The 16092-nt window shown below is 37.9% G+C and overlaps 1 protein-coding gene across 1 annotated transcript in view; it reads left to right on the top strand.

Moving 5' to 3' along the window:
* LOC138821383 (probable ATP-dependent RNA helicase DDX10) overlaps nt 1–11646 on the top strand; it is a 113955-nt gene extending 102309 nt beyond the window's left edge. The window contains exon 18 of the mRNA XM_070013570.1: nt 9972–11646. Coding sequence (XP_069869671.1) covers nt 9972–10149 — 178 coding nt within the window. The 3' untranslated portion in view covers nt 10150–11646. The remainder of the gene's footprint in view (nt 1–9971) is intronic.
* Nucleotides 11647–16092: the final 4446 nt, after the last annotated feature.

The following is a 16092-nucleotide window of genomic DNA, read 5'->3' on the forward strand; positions in this document are numbered from 1 at the left end:
AAGACGAGGGCACCGATGGAAAACAATTAAGTATTATACAATTTTAATTTCAGGCACAGCTAGAAACTGTAAGCTGGCAGATTAACATTTGTCAAACTAAAGAAATACTTTGTTGAGTGGGATATCCATATCTCATTGATGCCTTATTCAATATTTCCTACAACTGGTATTACTTTTATTATGAACGTGAGATTTCATCCTTTTAGTCTGTTTACAGATTTCCTGGAAGTTTTGTTTTTTGTCTGGTTCTTCCCTCTTATAGATGAAGAAACCAAAACTTTAAGGAATGAAATGTATGTCCAAGATCACAGACAGAGTTAGGGAGAGACATGTGATCTGTGTAAATGAGGTTGACTCCCTAGGTGTACCACATCGATCATGGGACTAGACCTGCGTGGCACTAGGAGAGGTATGTTTGACTAAAAACCTGGATCCATGTACTAACTATAGGGTAGATAAGGCTAGACTATGATTCATGTTTTTAGGATTATTGATATTCTGGCCCAGATGTTTGGGGCAAGGAAAGGCTATAGACTGTTTGACATCATCCCTGGCCACCAACAGTAGTAGTGCCCTCAATTTGGGTTGAGACATTTAGAAATGTCTATAGATATTGCCAGGTTCTCCTGGAAGGAGCTAAGCTGACCACAGTTGAGAACCATTCTAGCTGCAGATGCATCTTTCTGGAGCTTCACGCCCCTTGTCCTTCATACAGGGTGGGATTTGCCTATACTCCTTTCTATATAACCTCAATAGTCCTTCCTAACACAGCCTCTATTGCTGAAGTGAAATTTGCACATAAAACAAAACCTATTTGTTATTCCTCATCTAGATTTAGGGTAAGCTACAAGTAGTGGTATACATGTTGTGAATAAAGAATTCAAAAGGGCTCACATAATAGTAATTGTAACCGTAGTCCTTGCTCCAAGATACTATTTACAGAAAACCACTTCACCAATTTTTCCTGTTCAGTTGTAATTTGGTTACATCATGTCTTTGCTGCTTAAAAATATGACAGTATATTTAAGTTCTGTGACACCAGCTTGAGAGTGTCCTTGTAGCATGTTTATAGATTTATCTGCTATGTTCTTCTTGGTAGCCTTCACTCAGCATTTGTAGCCACAGCTCCCACTCCAGCTTTGGTCAACATCACTCTCCCAGAATGTCAGATATAAACTTAGTGTTTTTTTAAAGATGAATTCATTCTTAAGGGACTAGTAGCTGTTAGTGCTGAACTTTCATGATCTGGTTTTATTTTAAAGTTTCCTCTGAGTATTTCATTTTTCTTAACTTTGTTGGCACTCATAAATATTCAGCGTGAATAACACTTTTGTCTCTACATGGAAAGACATTTTGTCAATAGGAAATAGGCAGCAGAAAAACAGATTTAGTTAGTGGTGAATGACCGAATCTGGGGTCAGTAGTTCCAGGGTTTGACTTTGCCCTCCTTCTCAACTGCCTACAAGTTGAAGGAGAATTTAAACAACTTTCATTCCTCTGTGGATTACCAGAGTCGCTGTCAAGTGCTGAGGATCCAGAGGGATTCTGTTGTGCAAGATTCAACTCCTTAAGTTAGCATGTGGTTGCAGTAACAATGAAAATATGAGTTCCTTTTAAGGAACTTAAAAAAATACTACATGCATAGCTCATTTTATCTGCAAAACAATCTGTGCAAAGGGGGTGCAGGAGTAAGTAATATACCCATAATATACAAGTGGTTGGAGCTAGATATACAGACACTATTTGAGGCTCTAGGATTTGATGTATTGTTTTTCATAGAATGTACAGAAGGAGAGCTTGCTTTCTTCTCTACTTATTCTTCATCTTTATCTAAAATATTGGAGCAAGCTAAGTTTTACTTTGTGGCTTTTGCCTTTTTCCTCTTTTGGACTGTGGAATTAATATATAGGTAGAATTTTATATACAGTGTTAGGATTTGCTATTGTAATTATTGTTATTAAAATAGCAATGAAACAATTTGACAAGATCCTTAGCTCTTTTTGATAGCAATATAATTTGTCTGCTGAAAACTACACAGAATCATGTGTTCCTGTTTCCATTGCATTTCAAGACTCATTTACTTTTTGGAGGGAAAGACTGCTAAAAATTGCAATTGCTTTTGGGTTCATAAACGATTTTTATTCAGAGTCAAATAGTTATATTGCTTGAATGATTAAAAAATAATTTTAAAGATGTTCTATATATGGTGCTGAGAACCTGAAATGAGAACTAGCTACATTATTTAACCCAAATTCTACTTATTAAGAATTAAAAATACTCACCTGGGAGCCAGGAATAGAGGCACATGCCTATAATCCCAGAACTGTAGGCTGAAGTGGGAGGATTGAAAATTTGAGGCCAGTCTGGACTACGTAATGAAACCTTGTTCTTGTTGTTTGTTTTATTTTGCTTTCTCATTATAAGTAATTCTTTAATGAGCAACTTTGTTGAAGACTGGGTTTTCTCTCATCAGAAGTCATTTGAAGGCCTAATGAAGAGTAATACTAAGCTGGAAAACTTAATTTCAGAGTGTTGCAACACTGGGGACATGCTTGGGTAGGTGATGATCTTGAATATTGAAAACTAATCAGTGAAAGTAGTTGAGAGGGAAGCTGATGTGTTTCTGGGGAGCATAAAATGTTTTCCATGTAGATTAGTAGTGAGAAAAAAGTATAGTCTTAATTCGACTTAGGCATTTAATTTTTTTTTTTTTAAATCTGCATGAAGGAGAAATAGTCATGTCCTTTAAATTGCTGCAGACCAGGGGTTTCTAACCCGGACTCTGTGAATGAATTGTATCTGTGTCTGTGTCTGTGTCTGTCTGTGTCTGTCTAGAGGTGAGGAGTCCTGACTCTCATCAAATTTTCAAGAGGCTTATGACCAGAATTGGGAAGAGTTGTGTTCTAATCCTAAATGACGTGTCCACATTTTATAGAAAAACATATGTACAAACAGCTGGGAGATAAGCAGTTTTGTGCCTTCCCTTTCCTTCTCACCGTCCTCACCCTTTTCTGATAGAATTCTGATCTAAGAGAATTTTTTCCCCTATCTGTAGTAGTTATGTTTCTAATGAACTCTGAGCCAATCAGTCTTTACTATGGCTAAATTGTTTTTACGAATCTGTTTTTAGTTCTAAGCAGGTAGGAAAGAAAGTTAAGAGTGTGGTCTTTCTCATTACGGCTTCTATATGTGGTCATCTTCACCACAAGAAAGAAACAGCAGATTTTATGGAATGTACTACAGCAGTTAATCTTTATTAGGTTGTCATGGTCTCTAAGTTAAAATTTTGAAGGGAAAAAGCCTGACAAAATGTATTTGAATGCCTACCTGCCAGTACTTAATGATAGGTAAAAAGATTCCTGAGCATTTTTAAAATTATCACAAGCTCATTTGTTACTAGCTTTAAAACAAATGGAAAATGTCCAAACTGCATCTATTGATACAGATACAAGGAAGGTTTTATACAAATGGAACCCCAAACTGGGCACTCAGATGTTGAACTTGCTCTCATGAATGGCTTCCCACAGTCAGTTTCAAAGTGTGTGGTAGGAAGACAACCTAGAGTTTCTGGGTAAGGGGATATTCGCTGTTTCCGGCCTCTTGGCACCACCCCCAGCTTCCTTAGGCTAAAATCACTTATGGTTTCACCTGACTTGTTTTTTTGTCAAAAGATAGAGGGATTAAAAAAAAAAAGCAACTAGGAGGTGAAAAATCTGCACAGGCTCTATACTAAAGAGTTGTGCTTTCATCCATCAGCCCCTTGATGGTAGTTTTGTTAGATTTCTCAATAGATGGTACAGTGACATTGATTTTTTTCCCCCATCCTAACACATACAAACTCACACAGCCCTACTCAGGAGATCTAATATGAAGCACCATGAACCTGGCTATGCAGTCTCATTTCCCAAATTAAGCTTAGAGAATCCTCCATTATTTTACTTGCTATTTTATTACTTCATTATGAAAGTACTTGCCTCAGTGTCTTTGGAAGTTTATTGTTCAGCACATTGTATTTCTGTAGAGCACTGTATGCAGCAGAAGTTGACAGGTTTTCCCAGCAGCTTTTTAACTTCTGTGATGCCTTGACCAGCTGGCTTAGCACATAGCACGTGAAACATTCATCAGGCTCGAAGTAGGGGTTCTGGCTGCAACACCCTTACAGCCTAGGGAGTTTGGTTTTTAGGTTGCAGACTACACTGTTGTCTGCTTTTCCTGAATTTAACTCAAACATCATTTACTTAAAATAAGCTGTTTTATCAGGACACAGTTTCCTCCTCAGGGCAGGCTTCAATAGTATCTTGTCACACGTCATTTGTCCCACCCCCTTCCAAACCTGTAAGTCTTATAGCTAGAATGTTCTCAGAATCAGAGAGGGAATAAGGGAATAAAAACACCACATAGAATAAGACCTAAGAATTTCCTTGATTGTCTCCTCCAAATTTTTCCATAATTCGTAGAAACTTAGATGAAGTCAGGTTCTGCAAGATGGTCTTAGAAGCAATCTGAATTATAAATAGTTGCTCTAGCAGATGTAAAATATGAATTGCATGAGGTAGGTTCTGTTGAATCAAGAAACTACTGAATGCCTTGTTCGCATGCATCACTGTATGTAGTTTTGGAATATTTATCAATATTAGAAACTTTGCAACATGAGAGAACTAGGAGTTTTTTGCAATTAAGTTAGACTACATGGCATTGTGGGGGAAATTCTAGGGTTTAGAGTCAGAAAGAGCTGAAGTTGAACTTCATTGCTTCTACAAGTTGTATACCTTGAACAAGCACTTAATCTCTCACATTTTTAATTCAGTCAAATGAAGATATTTCTCACAAAATTATTGTCAAGATATAATGAGAATAAAGGCCACTGGTATGACTATAATAGGGTCATTACTGTATGGTTGTTACTGCTTGATAAGTGTAACTGATAGAAGATTTTACATGTGTAAAAACTTTAATGTTATTTGTGGTAACTATGTAGTATCTCATTTTTAATTTTACAACTTAATCCTTAATAGTTGAACTTTGGGAGTTTCCAGGTCTTTAATTAAAAAATATTTCCTTCTTACTAAATCTTACAACATTTCCCTAATTATTATTTCTTTGGGGAAAATTATCAGACAAGAAATTGCTGACCATGCTTCCTTTGAAATTTTGAAATGTGCTGTCAAATTCCATGTAGGAAATAAAGATCACAGTAGTGTCAGGTAGTAGCAATGTTGTAGGCTAAATGAGTAATAAACAATTTTAAGATACATGAATTCAGAGGCAAAAGGTCCCTTCTAATGAAAGGCAGGTTAGGTATCTTTACTGGAAGATGAGGGATTGGAGATGGGTTTTGAAGCACCGAAGCAGACTCAGATGGAAAAAGATTCTTACTTGTAACAGGTTCTTACTTTTAGCTAAGAATTCTCACCTACCTTTGTTGCTCATAGATTCAACATAGATAACATTGAAACTACAAATATCTAAAAAAATTGAAATGCTGAAACCAGGTAGAAAAAATATTGTTGAAAACGTAGCTTTTGGAATTTTGGGCTTAGTGTTTAGAGAACTTAGAAAATAAGAAAATATACACCATTTAAAAATCAGTTAATTTTTTTGATTTTTTAAAAAGATTTCTTTAGTTGCACAAAAGAGTTGCCATACAGCAAAGCAGTTCATGAATACAACATATCTTTAAAATTCAGTTCTTAAAAAATCAATTCTTTTGGGTCTAAGAAGTAGACCTAAAAGGTCTACATATTCAGGGATATATGTACAGGTATATGTATTGCATATGTAATTATACGCATGAATAAACATAGAACATGAATCGTAAAGAGGCTACTTACGAGGAGAAGGGGAATGGGCAAAAGAACAAGGTAAGTAATTTTGGAATAGATTTGAGCTATACATGAAAACAGCATAAAGTGTCTCAAGGAAAGCTGTTGATCAATAGGACCCGGGGGCAGAAAGAGAAACAGACTTTCGGAAGTTGTACAATAGTGGGATGGGGCTTGACTAACAAGGATGAAAGAAAATGCATGTAGCTGAAGGAATAGAGAGTAATGAATACAGCTGAGGTTGTTTGTACCAATGAAAGTAGAACAGTGAAATCTGTTGCAATTGTTCTAGAAAGGGAGTTTTTTTTTTGGGGGGGGTGAAATTGATTGGCATACAATTGCAAATGTGTATGGAAATGGCCACAGTGAAATCCCTCCCATAATTCATTTAAAAAAATGAAGAAAATAAAAAATAATTTTCGATACATGAAGACTTTAAAATTTAATTCACATCTACATGATGATGTTTTTCCTTGTACTTCGTTCTGTGATCACTTTTTAAATAAATTATATCAGACATTGCTAATGAGGTCTTTGTCATTTTGATGATTAAAAGATGAGTAGTTCTCTGTGGTTTTGTTTGTTTTCACAACAGTAGGATGGCTTTCAGGACTCTGAGCTGAGCCTGCGTTTGCCTTTTAAGATGTGCTTTATCAACTGATAATGCTGAGCTCTCTACCTTGAGCAGGAATTTTGCCCTTCTGGATACTTGGCCTCACGCATTTGAAGAATGTGGAAAAAGCTTGGCATTTTACATTGCACAGAAGTCCTGATAAGAAGATAAAATGCGGAGCTCAGGCTCTGAGACTACCTCATCTTTAAGGCCACTACCTAGTTGTCCAACTGAGGTCACCTTGCCCCCTTCACTTCAGTGGGGATGCTTGGTCATGAAGGGGGCTAGCAGTTGTTACCTCAGTATCAGAACAGAGTTGGATTTTCATTCTTTCATTGTACCATTATCTTCCGACTTTTCCTTTATTGGTAAACAGCCTCAGTGTTGTGCTGCTGTGAGGCACCTACTAGGAGTCTTGCTTACAAGTTGCAAGGTTCCCTTCTAGAACATGCAGAAAAGAATTTAAGACCAAGAGACCACGTGAGTGCCTACATTCATCTGTTAATTGATGGTGAAATCCCAGTCTTCAGTTGGATCCAGTGAGCTGCAAGAGATGACCAACTATGTGGGGGTCAGAACTTCTGCCTAACTCAGCTATGTATGAATACAGGAGAGGCTTTCCAGCACCACACATTGGGAAGAAACCTTTTCAGAAAAGAACAGATGAAGGCTTTTCTGAAGCTTACTGTTTTCTAGGTTCATTGCATCATCCTCTTCATGGTGAACTATATAGAATACATATCCTGTTGTTTGATAATTGGTTAAATAGACTACCGATTATTTGCTATAAAAGCAGTATAAAATGTTCTATAATTTAACTCATACATATTCTAAAAATGTTTGGGCTATATGAATTTCCCAGCTTTTAAAAAAATCAGATTACCCACTTCCTGCTGAGAATATAATTTTTATGAGCACATTAACAAAGGATGCATTAGTATAGCCCACTAATTGGGCTCTTTCTGATGAGCCTCTCTGAGATTCACTTGATGTACAAGCAAACCAAAAATCAGTGATACCTTGTACCATACAAATGATGACAACACTGTGGCCCAGTGGAATTGGCACAAAATTGGCCATACTCATAAGCAGATTAGGACTCAATAATTTTTTTTTTTAGGACTTAGATTTTCTTTATTGGAATTTTTTATTATTGTGAAAATACCATACAGAGGTGTTACAATTACATGGGCACGATAGTGAGTACATTTCTTATCAAACATTGTTGCCTCCTCCTTTGTTTCCCCTTACCATCCCTTCCCCTCTCCCCTACACTCCCCTACCACCATCCCCTCCACTCCCCTACCCCCCACCCCGCCAAAGTTGTAAAGTTCATTTTTTGACATAACGTCTTGTACATCTCATTGTTGTAATGATATTTTTTTAAGGCTCTTTTTTTTAAAAACTAAGAATTACTTCTTTTCTGACTAGATTCTCATCATAGGGAACTTTCTCATATTCATCTTTCCAGGTGCACTTTCAAAATGTAGTAATTTGTGGTTTTAAATAAGCTCACAGTGTCATCTAGTTTGTCTTCTAGTTGTGAAAGAGAATGGCTGAGTCAGAGCATGGCAGCACTTCTGATAGGTAAATAAAGGAATTATCTACAGTTTTGCTTCCAGCTGGTCATAAATGGATATGCCGATCAGGCAATTTACTATGATATCCAGGCTATCTTCTAAACAGTAAAGGAGTCCATAGGAACTCGAAAATTTTGCTTGGAATGTAGGGTAATATTTGTGACTGTTTTGCTGATCAGTCTATACAGCCAGTGTGAGAATTTGCTTGAGAGGGACTAGGCAGGAAGTAAACTAATAAGCAGTACTATGTATGCACTCTCATATACTTTTATTCAACTCTCACAGCTCTAAATTACTTATCTCCAGTTCAGTGGGGATGCTTGCTCATGAAGGATTCAGAAACGTTAGTTGATTGGCTGAGTTCTGACTACACTGGTGTTGAGCCAGTGGTCTCTCTGCAGCAGCTTCTTTCAGTGATTATCTAACTGTTGACTGAAGCAAGTCAATGCTAATTATTTTCAATAGTCTGTGCTGTTGGGGTTAGATTCAGAATCATTCATAGCTTGGCTTGAATCCCATGTATGGTCATTAACCTATCTATCTGTCTATATCTATCTGAATTATCTCTTGTCTCTCTAGCCTCTTGCTGAATCTGCTCTTTATGATTATCTTTATGATAATTACCTCCTGGTCTCCTTTTACTACTATTTGACTTGAACTTTATTTTTTCAATATTAGCATGGCTACTCCTGCTTTCTTTCTATTTCCTTTTGGTTAGAATATCTTATCTTACTCATTCACTTTTAGTCTATGTGTGTTTCCTTAGAGATGAAGTGATTATCTTATAAACAACATATAGGTGATTAAAAAAAAAAACCTTAAATCTATTCATTCTGTCTCTTAATTGGGTCTACTCTATTCCTTGCTTATATATTTTGGGTTGTCCAGTTATAATTTTTTTGCTCTGTAGTTATTACCAGGCTTACCAAAAAAACCCCTCTGTTTACTTTAATGAGTTATTTTGAAATGATAACTGATTTCTTTAGCACCTGTGCTTATACTTCGGAACATTTGTGAGGAGAGATTGCTGGAGAATCCCAGTCAGCTGCCATTTTGCTTCATCCCCACTAGTTGCATCATTTTGAACATAGTATCTCAGACTACTGAGAGTATGTTGATTTTCTTTTTCTTTTTTCTTTTTGTCTTTTGTTGATTGTGAGGCTTGAACTCTGGGCCTGGGCACTGTCCCTCAGCTCTTCAGCTCAAGGCTAGCGCTCTACTACTTAAGCCACAGCACCACTTCTGACTTTTTCTGTTTATGTGGTGCTAAAGAATTGAACCCAGGGCCTCATACATGCAAAGCAAGCACTCTACCACTGAGCCACCTTCCCAGCCTTTTTTTTTTTTTTTAAATTTCTCAGCTGCTTTCTTCACCTTTCAAAAAATAGCTTTGTTCTTATGGTCTGTATACTGGCTATGTTCTGAATTCTACAATAATATTGGCTTTCTTAAGGATGGATATGTATTTTGAGGGTTTGGGAGTGGCTCAAGTGGTAGAATACCTGCCAACCAGCACAAAATCCCGAACAGAAAGCACTCCTCCCTCCCTAAGAAAAAAAGATTATGTGCATTTTAGCCTGGGGAATTTTACTTGGTGTTTTAAATCATTTGTAATTTAACATTTCAGGCTCTGCTTTACTTTTTATTATAAGCCAGTACAGTGGACATTAGAATTAGTAGCTAAAGGCTAGTAGGACAAGCAAACTGAAACCAAATACAGCTAAAAGGCATCTCACTGTGTTCAAATTGTGGATAGCATATCCATAGCTTCCTAAAATCCTTGTGGGGATTGGATGGGACAGAGTTGAAAGATACTTAAGAATGATACAGGTATCCTGTTTCTTCTCAGGTAATATCACTTTAAAAGGTATTCTTGATTATTTGGTCCATTAAAATGTTTGATTTCATACTAATGAGTTTATTTGTGAATTACATCATTGGATTTGTTCCCACCAGTGATACCAAGAAACAGCAAGGAATGAGGAAAAGGAACAACAATGAAGCAGAAGACATGGGACCAACAAGTCATCGTGGAAAGAAGGCCAAGTGGGAAGCCTCAGAGCCTTTGGATACAGGCCTTTCCTTAGCAGAAGATGAAGAACTGGTGTTGCATCTGCTTAAAAATCAAAGTTAAATATTTCCTGTGCTGTGTGCACCTCAATACCTCTGGACATCACTGTGTGGACATGGAGTTGAAAACAGCTTTGGGACACATTCCCAAAGGGCACATTTTCCACCCAGAAGGATTCCACAGAAGGAAACCTCTGAGACCCTTTCATAGGTTCTGTTTTGCACCATCAAGGAACATACTCAGAATAAGGGTGGGTTATAAAACTTCCTAAGCCCAGTTTCAGCATGTGCTCTGTTAGGATTTATCTATGGGTTCCTACCCCATGTCATTGGAACCACTTCATTTCTTTGGTTTTGGTTGTGGAGTAGTAGGGACTCTACGCAAGACTTTGCGCATGTTGGGCAAGTGTTCTACTGAGCTACATCTTCAGCCTGTTTCCTTTGTTTTAGTGGCAAGTGCTAGAGCCCTTGTTTCATTGTTGGAAATTCTTGTTTTGCTTATAGTACTAAGTTTTGATGTTACTGTCAAATGGCTAATTTTGATGTTTATTTTATACTCTAAAGAGACTTAGTATGATGTACCAGCCCCCAAAAAGAATGAGTATTTTTAATATAAATATTAAATAATAAATGTACATCCTATAAGCCAAGTAGTACCATTTTCTTCTCTCTAGTGGTATGAAAGTACCTTCAAGAGCATCCTGAGATTAGAATGCACGTCCAGTTTCTGCCTGTTCAAAAACAGTATCCTTGCTGCCAATCTTAGGAAATCTATAGAAGACCTGATTCTCAAGATCGTTGAATAGACATGATCTCTTAATTAAGTGCATAGGGGCCTGTGGGTGCTATGCATGCTCCATCAGCAGCTGCTATAGGTACCTCCCCAGACCCCAGATATTTAATGAGGAACAAAGCAAAGCAAGTTGAAGCCTTCTTTGTGTGACAAATAACCATCAGATCCTTCAGATGGAAAGAATATGCTGAAGAAATTTAGACCTTGACAACAAATAGCTCATTTTAGCACAGATTTGTGATGCTCTTTTACCATTCATCCTTTTCCTACTTCCCTACCCTATGCACAAGCAAAAATAGTTTTCAGCAGTAGGTGCAGTTTCATCCGTGACTCCAAGGAAGAGTGCTATAGTATTATGTCAGATATTTTCTGAGTTAGTCTGTATTTACCTCTGAAAAATGTTTTCTATTTGGTGTTATGAGTGATATTAACATCCTACAAAGATCAAAAGGAGAAACTTGATAAGTTCTTCCTCTTCATACTCTGCCAGATTGGTTCTATTTGTTCTTCCTCTTTACGGACTCTCTTACCTATTATTTTTGTTCTCATAACTTCCGCCTTCAGTCAGAGTTTAAATTCTAATCAGGACTTACCTAGACCACTGAAGATCTCCTAACTGGTATGCCTCTCCTACTACTTTCCCTAACTAGTCTTCACAGGGAATTTCTTCCGTCATCTTGTTATTCCCAGAGCCAGCTGTAACAACTCCCCTATAATTGGCTTAGTGAATTAATAAACAGCAATAAATCAAGAGACTTTTTTTTTTTTTACCTTTTTTTTTTTTAATTGTAAAGATACTATACAGAGGGTTACAGTTACATGAGTGAGGTAATAAGTACACTTCCACTTCCTCTTGAACATTGTTACCCCCTCCATTGTTTTCCCCCTCAAGAGACTTTTTTAAAGGTGCATTGTAGCACATTTTTTGTCACCTTTGTAGATGAGTAATGGGATGAAAACAAGATGAAATTTTATAGAAATTTGGGGTTTAAGTTAGAAGGGTAAAATTTTCTCATTAGGCTCTTGACTACTTTTACAGATCATAAAGCTGTAAGAATATGAAGATTTACCATTGAATTTACTCTGAGCAGTTGTTTTTGATACTAATGCCAAGCTCCCTATATATAAATACTGAAAAATATATTTTAAGGCTTTTGGTTCATAAGCTAATTTGAATTGTATTTTATTCCAGAAATTGAATGTATTCTAACTGCTTACATGTTGTAAGGGATTTTGATTTGCTGACTTTAAAATCCCACCTAAAAACATTTATAATAATAATGTATAGTAGATTGTACTTTGTTCAACATATATTCATTACAACTCATTCTTTTCCTTAAAAATTATAGTCTCAGCACCCCACTGATGTTGTGATGGTAATGAAAACAGTAATACTGTGTTTTATGGGAAATATGTTTATTATTTATCATTTCAATTCAAAAATACTCCTTCGTTCTCAGGGCTGGCCCATTGTACTCTGTCTCTTTGGAGACAGGATCTGTGTTTACATGGGATCTGGTGCTGGTTTTAAGCAGACGTTGTCTATCAGCTCTCCTTCATCCATTTTAGGCTGGTGTGGACCAGAGAGAACTCCTTCAGTCTGGGCCCAAGATGAGAAGACAGAAAGGTAGTTTAGGCTCCACAGTCGCCTCTAAAGCTTGTAAGACAAGAAACCCACTGAGACTTTTTCACAGTAACAGCATACAAGGTGAGAGAAGTGTAGAACCAATGAGAAAACCATCCTTTGCTAAATAAGTTATTAAATACCAGCCCCCATATTTGCTCCCATTTACAGGGAGGGAGGTGGAAGAAAAGCAGATTGATAATTCAAGTGTAGCCCAGAAGGAGGAAGGCGGCTGTTTGAGGGATTTGTTGCTGATAATACAGGAGAAAGTGAAGACATAGGTTGTCTCTAGGACCCAGAGACTAATTTTTGCTGCTTCACTGAGGCTGGGAGGCCATTCATCAGTTTTGCTGGTGTAAAAAATCCCTGAAATTACATAATTCTCTGATAGATAGACCCAGCAGTAGAAGCCTTTGGAGAACTGCCATCTCATAAGCTTCACATGGCATTTAGATTTGTTTGGGGGCTATAAAAAATGGATAAGTTTAATTAAATGTAATTAATTTTGTTATACAACATTTGAAATACCCTGAACATGAAAACTCATCTCTGAGACTATCAGTGGCTACAGATGTTCCTGGGAGCTGGTGGTGTAGAGGAGAGAGGAGAGAGCCTGAAACCAGGATGCGAAATCTTTTAAAACCATTTTAACTAGACATATAATCACAGCATGATTTTCTTCCACAGTCCCTGCTGATCAGACAGCTCAGGGCAGATACGTTTTAGACCGTATTACCTAGTTCTTGCTGAATCAGGAATTGCCAGCTAGCCCTTTATTTAGCCTCTCTCTATAGGATACTAGTGCAAAAAGCTCTATAGCAAATAGCATTCTTATTCTCAGAACCCAAAATACAGGTAGTGAGCAAAACAGATTGTGAGACAGACCATGGGGCATAATGATGGGTAAAATCTCAGCAGATAGAAATCAGGCAGAGCTATAAGGAATAGGATGCAGGTAGAAAGTAAGTGGTTAGGGACCCAGCAGTTCAGGGGACTTGTAGCAATGTGTGGAATAATGACTTGTGTGGTTAGGGATGACTATAAACACATCTCTAGGATCTGGAGTTCTAAAGTCCAGGAGGCATAAGAAAAAATTCTAGGTTGTCCTAAGTTTGATAACAAGGGTCGGTCTAAGAAGGTGGTAGGGAGAGAGGCCGAAAAAAAGGAAAGGTCATTTTACATTCTTGAAGAGATGTTAAAAACTGCAACCCAAATCCCATTACTAGCTTTGTTTATATCCCCAAACCATCCAGAAGCAAAGATTACTTCTCCATAGGACTGTCATGTCCTAAAGCTTTCTTTTCTCATAATCCTTCTCTTATCTACAGCCAGTGTAGTTTCAGTACATACAACTCATACTTGCTTTCTCCAAATTTTTGAGTAAAAAAATCCTCTTAGCTCTGGTCCAGTGAACATTTTTTCAATCTGCTACCTAGTCTTGCTGTTGAGAATCGCTGAAACTTGTCTCAAGACCAGTCTGTATTTGGCTGGCATCTGAAATGGTCCAATGATCCCTTTTATATTAGGGATCCCTTGTTTTTGAAAGTTTAACAGGCTTAACCTTTTATTCTTAGATTTCTGGGTGAGATTGTATCTTTTAATACCTAAGCTGTAAAATCCCATCATTTGAGCTGGTCTGAGCAAATCTTTGGTTTTTATTGTACCCTTCCGTAAAACTCAGAATATTTTAACTTGCATAGGAGTTTAACTTGCATAGGAATCACCAGAAGACCTTAAAAAAATGACAACCTAGCTACTCAGGAGGCTGAGATCTGAGGATCATGGTTCAAAGCCAGCCTAGGCAGGAACAGCTGTGAGACTTACTTCCAATTAACCACCAGGAAACCAGAAGTAGTGCTGTGGCTTGAAGTGGTAAAGTGCTAGCCTTGAGCAAAAGAGCTCAGGGGACAGCGCCCAGAGCCCCTAATTGAAGCCCCACAACTGACCAAAAACAAAAACAAAAGCCAGATTTCCATCCAGGGGATTTGGAGTGGGATCTGAATTGTGTGTTTCTACTAAGCTCTAGAGATGGTGATACTATTGGCCCATGGCCATATTTGAGTGTTGAGATTTTAATGGAATTCAGAGAGTTATTAAAATCATTATTCATAGATAGGGATTTACTTCACAGGAAACAGATGGTACACACAAATTAGGATAATTCTAAGGGGAGGGGGTTAATAACATTATTTATGTACAGGAAGGTAAGATTAATAGAATTATAAAGGATTGTCTTGAGTCTAGGAATGAAAGAGTGATCACCCTCACCCTGAGAGGATTAAGAGAGGTTAATCTTGGTGACCAAAACCCAGAAGGAGAGATGAGTACACAGAGCTTCTTTGTGACCTTCATTTGGAGTATACCGCTAGCTTACAGTGACACAAAGAAGAGCCAAGAGAATGAATGTCCAGATCTTGCTCGGTCACTAGACTGCATGTGGCCCTCTGTTGACCCTATTCCAACCAAAAGCAGAAAGCAAATTGCCTGGACACAAGCCAACAAACAAACACTGTCAGGTGGGGATAAGTGCCTATGATGGATCCTGTGTTAGGAGCATTCTAGTGCAGTATGTGTTTTCTTAATTCCATCAGGTGTCCCCAGTGTAGTAGCTTGAGGGCTGCTACCATAGATGAGGGTATGGGGAAAGACATGATAGAAAGTAGTTCTTTTGAATAAGCAAAGATCATCATTTAGGTGATAAGTCAGAAAAGGATGAACTTAGGCAGTGGGATCTGATAGTGTGTGGAGCATAGACAGATGGCAGCTGTCACTTTAGAGATGTGGGGCAAGGCTGGACTGAGATGGTTGAAGGGAAGGAAACTGGGTTGTAGTGGAAGTGCTATTGTAATATTGTATGTAATGTAAACCAGTGTCCTCACTGATCTAGCAGCTAAGGTCATTGTGTTCTCAAGTCACCTGGGCTCTTAAGTGTTGAAGCTGTTCAGAGGAATTGCCTCACTCATCCCACACATTTTGATAGTTCTTAAAACCTTCCAAAGCCCTTACTGTACTCTCTGTGTACATTCTGTGCTCTCTGTTCACTAGTAATGCTAGTAAGAGCTTGAGGTTCAGGCATGTTCCTTCTTTTCAACTCAGGTTGAAATTTACTTGCTGTTGTGGGACCTTGTGGAGCCTTTAAGAGGTGGTTAGGTTATGCTTTGTCTTCATGAATGGACTAATCCACTTGTGGATTCACAGACTGATGGATTAATGAGTTACCTCAAAAGTGCATCTGTGATGTGTCAGGATAATGCTGTCTCGTGTATTCCTCGCACCATGTGATGTCCTCCACTGCCCCTGGGCTCTTCAGTCCTCACCCAGAAAGAAGGCCCTCACTGGATATTGGTCTCCAAAGCTGTGCACCAAGTAAGCCTTTGTTGTTTATACATTGCCCAATCTGTAGTATTCAGTTTTAGCAACAGCAAATGGCCTCAGAAGAGGGGAGCATTAAGTGCCCTGCCTGAAGTCAGGGGAAACTGAGATGATCATTTTACCTCTAATCTCACTACAGCAGCGCCTCTGATTCCTGCCCGCACATTAAAATCACCAGAGAGGCCTTTCAAAAAATGCCTTAAAATTATCTATACTCG

This window comes from Dipodomys merriami, unplaced genomic scaffold (assembly GCF_024711535.1).
Source record: "Dipodomys merriami isolate MVZ:Mamm:240054 unplaced genomic scaffold, mDipMer1.0.p SCAF_91, whole genome shotgun sequence".
Classification (NCBI taxonomy): Eukaryota; Metazoa; Chordata; class Mammalia; order Rodentia; family Heteromyidae; genus Dipodomys; species Dipodomys merriami.